This window comes from Humulus lupulus, chromosome X (assembly GCF_963169125.1).
Source record: "Humulus lupulus chromosome X, drHumLupu1.1, whole genome shotgun sequence".
Taxonomy (NCBI): domain Eukaryota; kingdom Viridiplantae; phylum Streptophyta; class Magnoliopsida; order Rosales; family Cannabaceae; genus Humulus; species Humulus lupulus.
In genome coordinates this window covers 60,811,263-60,817,294 of record NC_084802.1, presented here as the reverse complement: position 1 = coordinate 60,817,294, position 6,032 = coordinate 60,811,263, and the positions used below count along the sequence as shown (strand labels likewise).

At 41.2% G+C, this 6,032-nt stretch overlaps 1 protein-coding gene across 1 annotated transcript; it reads left to right on the top strand.

The window, feature by feature from the left end:
• The first annotated feature begins 291 nt into the window (after window positions 1-291).
• On the top strand, window positions 292-915 carry LOC133805879 (uncharacterized). Its single transcript, XM_062244025.1, has one exon. It carries the CDS (start codon window positions 292-294, stop codon window positions 913-915), a length of 624 nt encoding a protein of 207 aa, XP_062100009.1.
• The last annotated feature ends 5,117 nt before the right edge of the window (window positions 916-6,032 follow it).

Here is a 6,032-nt window from a genome sequence, read left to right as displayed (position 1 = left end):
GTGGACTTGGCCGCAGAGGTAGCAAGGTTGAGAGAACAATTGAGGCTGAGAGATGAGGAATTGGCACATGCTAGGCAAGCACCGCAAATGCCCCAAACGCCCCAAGTGCCTCAAGTACCAGTAGCGCAACCTCAGCCGCCAGCACCACCACCTACACCACTGCATGTAACTTATGGGTTTGAACCAATGTATGAACGTTTCAGAAAATAAGCCCCACCAACCTTTGACGGGAAAGCTGACCCAATAGTGGCAGAGGATTGGTTAAGATCAGTCGAGGCCATCTTCGATCATATGGAGTTGAATGATTGCCAGAGAGTCTCTTGTGCAATTTATTTACTCAAGATGGATGCACAGATATGGTGGGATGTAATTAAACAGACTCGTGACTTGAATACCATGACTTGGGCAGAATTCATCCAGGCTTTTAGCAAGAAGTATTACAGTGCGACCGTGCTAGCAACCAAGGTAGATGAGTTTGTAACCCTGGTACAAGGAAATCTATCTGTCACTGATTATGCACAAAAGTTCGATAGGTTGGAAAAAATTTCTTCTGAAGTTGTGCCAACTGAAACTCTGCGAGTCCAAAGGTTCGTAAGGGGAATCAAGCCAATGATCGCTAGGGATGTTATGATGACCAATGCTAAAGTGTTTAATTATGCAGAAGTACTTGATAGAGCAGTTAAAGATGAATATTTGGAAGATCGGATATGGAAGGATAATGCTTCCAGAAGGGAGAACTACCGAAACAAGGGCTTCAATGAGGGTAACAAAATGAAAGCTAATGAAGGGCAGAACAATGGCACTGATAAGAGACCAAGACCTCCGACCATGAATAACAACAGTCACAACACTCAGAACCCAAACAACCACAACAATCGCTTTAATGACCGGAACCGTATCAAGGCAATCGAGTAGAGCACCCCATCTGTCCTAAATGCTCGAAAAGACACCTGGGAGAATTTCAGGCCGACACCAATAAATGTTTTAAGTGCGGTCAGGCAGGACATCTGAAGAAGAATTGCCCACAATGGAATGCGGGACAGAATAATAACAGCAATCTAGTGCCAGCAAGGGTTTTTTCCTTAACTTAGAATGAAGTAGCCAACAACAACACCGTAGTCACAGGTAAACTCCCTATATCTGGTATGATGTGTATAGTCCTTATTGATTCTGGAATGACTCACTCTTATGTTTCCATGAATGTGATTGATAAGCTGAGTATGCCTTATAAATTGTTTGAGCATAACTTTAGTACAATGTTGCCATTGGGAGACACGATGTTGCCAACTAGGTGGTTACCGTAAACTCCTGTAAGGATAAAGGGAAGGGAGTGCCCAGCAGACTTGATAGAAATGAGTATACAAGATTATGATGTCATACTTGGCATGGATTGGTTATCCAAACATGGGGCGACAATAGACTGTCGGAAGAAGACTGTGGAGTTCAGGCCAAAAGAAGGAGAGGTATTTTCCTTTAGCGGAGAAATAGCACGTTTTTTAACACCCATAATATATGCACTAGAAGCACGGAATATGATGCAACATGGTTGTTCGACATTTCTGGCTAGTGTGGTGGATAAATCCAAGGAGTCAGAATTAAAACTGGAAAATGTGCATATTGTTTGTGAATTTCTGGAGGTGTTTCCCGAGGAATTACCAGGATTACCCCCGGACAGAGAAATCGAGTTTATGATCGAGCTTGCACCAGAAATAGTACCGATCTCTAAAGCGCCCTATCGGAAGGCACCTACGGAGTTGAAGGAACTTAAGAACCAGCTACAGGAGTTGTTGGACAAAGGGTTCATAAGACCTAGCCATTCGCCATAGGAAGTACCAGTCCTATTTGTAAAAAAAGAAGGATGGGAGCATGAGAATGTGCATCGATTACTGAGAACTCAATAACGTTACCATTAAGAACAAATATCCTTTGCCTAGGATAGATGAGCTTTTTGATCAACTGCAAGGGGCAACGGTATTCTCGAAGATTGATATGCAATCCGGGTACCATCAGTTGAAAGTGAAAGAGGGAGACATTCCAAAAATGGATTTTAGAACTCGCTACGGGCATTATGAGTTCCTAATGATATCTTTTGGACTCACTAATGCCCCAGCAGCATTTATGGACATTATGAACAGGGTATTTAAGGACTATTTGGACAAGTTTGTGGTAGTGTTCATAGATGATATCCTTATTTACTCGAAGACAAAGGAGGAGCACGAGGAGCATTTGAGGTTGACCCTGAAAAGACTGCGAGAACATCAACTATACGGTAAGTTCTATAAGTGTGAGTTTTGGCTGGAATAGGTAACTTTCCCAGGGCATATAGTCTCCAAGAATGGACTAGCAGTAGACCCATCAAAGATCGATGCCATTAGAGACTGGCCCCAGCCGAAGAATGCCTCAGAAGTTCAAAGCTTCTTAGGATTGGCGGGTTACTATAGGAAGTTTGTCGAGGGTTTCTCAAAGATCGCCACACCATTGACCAACTTAACCCACAAACATCAAAAGTTTTCATGGACTGAGAAATGTGAAGAAAGCTTTCAGACCATGAAGGATAAGTTAATTTCAGTGCCTATCCTTTGTGTTCCCACAGAGGGCGGGAAATTTGTGGTGTATTGTGATTCATCAAAGAACGACTTAGGATGTGTGTTGATGCAAGATGGGAAGGCGGTAGCTTATGCTTCTAGACAACTTAAGGATTATGAGCAATGATATCCCATTCATGATCTTGAGTTGGTAGCCGTGGTGTTCACACTGAAGATATGGAGACATCACCTATATTGGGACAAGTGCGAGATATACACTGACCAAAAAAGTCTGAAGTACTTCTTCATGCAAAAGGAAATTAATATGAGGCAGCGAAGGTGGTTGGAATTAGTGAAGGACTACGATTGTGAGATTCTCTATCACCCAAGCAAGGCCAATGTGGTTGCATATGCATTGAGTAGGTGAGGACATGGGAATTCCTCAGCACTACGTACAATAGAGATGCCTCTTCAGAAAGAGATCATAAATGCCGGCATCAAACTTGTGACAGGAAGTCTAGCGAACCTCACGTTACAATCCTCCCTACAAGAACAAATTCGAGAAGGACAGAAAGTGGATGAAGCCCTAATGAAGCAAGAGGCTTTGGTACAAGAAGGTGATAGCAGTGATTTCATAATATCCAATGGTGGATTGCTAAGATACATGGATAGGATTTGTGTGCCTGACAATGTTGAGATTAAGGAAAGTAATATGAAAGAAGCGTGCACAACACCCTATTCCTTACACCCAGGTTCAATGAAGATGTACCAAGACCTTAAGGCGTTATATTGGTGGCATGGAATGAAGAGGGATATTGCTGAGTTTGTTGCTAGATGTTTGACATGCCAGCAAGTCAAAGCAGAACACCAAAGCCCAGCAGGGTTACTTGAACCGCTCTATGTTCCTAAATGGAAATGGGAGGACATAGCAATGGATTTTGTGGTAGGGTTACCCAGAACCACCAAGCAGCACGATTCTGTGTGGGTAATAGTGGATAGGCTCACTAAGTCCACCCATTTCCTACCAGTTAAGACCACATACTCAGCGGACCAATATGCAGAATTGTATGTAAGTGAGATAGTGAGACTTCATGGGGTGCCAAAGTCGATAATTTCTGATCGAGGATTAGTATTCACATCAAAGTTTTGGAAGGGACTACAGAGAGCTATGAGATCAAGACTAAAGTTTAGCACCGCGTTTCATCCTCAGACTGATGAGCAGTCTGAGAGGACTATACAGATTCTGGAGGACATGTTGAGGTGCTGTGCTTTGGACTTTTCAGAGTCTTGGAACTGATACTTACCCCTAATGGAATTCTCTTATAATAACAGTACCAATATACTATTGGGATGGCTCCCTATAAGATGCTTTATGGGCGCAAGTGTAGATTTCCTTTACACTGGGATGAAGTTGGGGATAAGCAGATTTTAGGCCCTGAGGTAGTTAGGGAAGCCAGTGAGGCGATCGAGAAGATTCATCAAAGGATGCTTACCGCGCAGAGTAGGCAAAAAAGCTACGCTGACCTTAAGAGAAGGGACATCGAGTTTTCAGTGGCGAGTTTGTTTTCTTGAAAGTCTCACCGATGAAGGGTGTTATGTGTTTTGGAAAGAAAGGGAAGTTAAGCCCCAGATATATAGGTCCATTTAGGATTTTGGACAGAGTAGGGCAAGTTGCTTACCGTTTGGCACTGCCCCCAGCACTAGCCAAAACGCATAACGTCTTCCACATCTCGATGTTGTGTAAGTATGTGGCAGATCCCTCTCATGTGTTGAGTTACAAGTCGTTACAACTGAAGCAGGACCTGAGTTATGATGAACAGCCTGAGCCCGTTATTGAAAGGGAATCAAGGAATTGAGATCCAAAAGGAATCCACTAGTTAAGGTCATGTGGAAGAATAGTACGGAACGAGAAGCAACATGGGAGTTGGAGGAAGACATGAGAGAAATAACCCTGAATTATTTGGTAAGAAAGAATTTCGGGACGAAATTCTTTTTAAGGAGGGTATATTGTAGCGCACCAAAAAAAAAAATTAAGTTATTAAATTTGTGATTTATTTTATTTAATTGTTAAGTGTTGTGAATTATTTTATTTATTTTTTAAATTAATTTTTAGAATTGTTTGGTAGAATTTTGTGAATTTAATTTTTATTTATTTATTTATTTTTAAAATGTGAATACTTTGAGTTTTGGTTGAATGCACTAAGGTGCATGGTAGGTAGTGATGCACCCTAGTTATTGAGTGTGTGCATGTGCATGGTTGCATGGTGCACATGTGTAAAATTTTCTACACACCTAAGTTTCCTTTTATTAGAATTATTTATAAAAAATAAAAAATAAATAAAAAAGAGGGAAAGGGTAACAAGGGTGGACAGTAAGAGGAATGGGGGAATTAGAGTTGTCCCATTTATTTTGTTTCTTTTTTTTTCTTTAATCAAATAAATTAGAATAAAGGAAAAATAGGCACCATTAGGAAACTTACCCTTTATGTTCATTAGGTTATTTTTGGCTAAATTAGAATAAAAAGGGAAGAGAGAAAAAGAAGACGCCATTTGGAACTTGGAGCCGTCGGCCTAGAGGGAAGGGGAGAGAGAGAGTGGGCGAGCTAGAGACTGTGTATGGCGTGGGGGCATCCTATGAACGAGAAAACGATCAGTTTAACGCCAATTTCTAAAGAATAATGTCTATGTTTACTTCAAATTTTTAGAACTTATCAGTGGGACTTGAACTTTAATTATTTTTAAAACGTTGTCTGAAAACTATTATTTTCTTTAAAACTATTGGGTCCAATTTTCATGTTTTTAACAAGGCCCCACTGGAACTTTTTATAATAAATGGATTTTTCTTTTATAAACTTATGTGCATGCAAATATTTTACAAAGTATTAGATTAGAGCATTTTACACAGCTCGCTTAGGCCGAGCAGCGTTCAGTACGCTTAACATTAGCCCCGGCTCCCTTAGGCCGGACTTTCACATCAAACATAGTAAACATGCAAGTTGTGAAACACGCAATCAAAAGCAACGTGAGCTAACCTGCCTATCCATATATTTCCAGTCACAAATACATTTATAATCTCACATATTTTCATTTACAGGGGATCTCAGCTTCATTCACAACTCGAGTGCAGTTTTCTTACCTCGGATCCCGAGCTAAAGGTGTATTGCGGTCTCGAGCACGATCCTCAATTCCAAGCCTTAACAGTAACCCTAGTCATAAGCAAAAATGGATAACTATTAAAATCCAACCCAATTAAAAGATTTGGAATGAAAATAATAGCCTCCCACCAGATGCGTGCATCATCACGAAGCATATAGGTGGCACAGGCCACCCTATCGTTACCTTCCACCCTCATGAAGTCCAGGATGGAGGTAATCAAACTCATCCACTGTTCAGCCTTTAATGGATCTGGTCCTCCCTCAAAAGTTGGAGGATGTTGCTTCCTAAATCTTTCATAAAGTGGCTCCCACCTGTTCCCAATCTCAGGCGGTTGTACAACTGGTGCTACAAT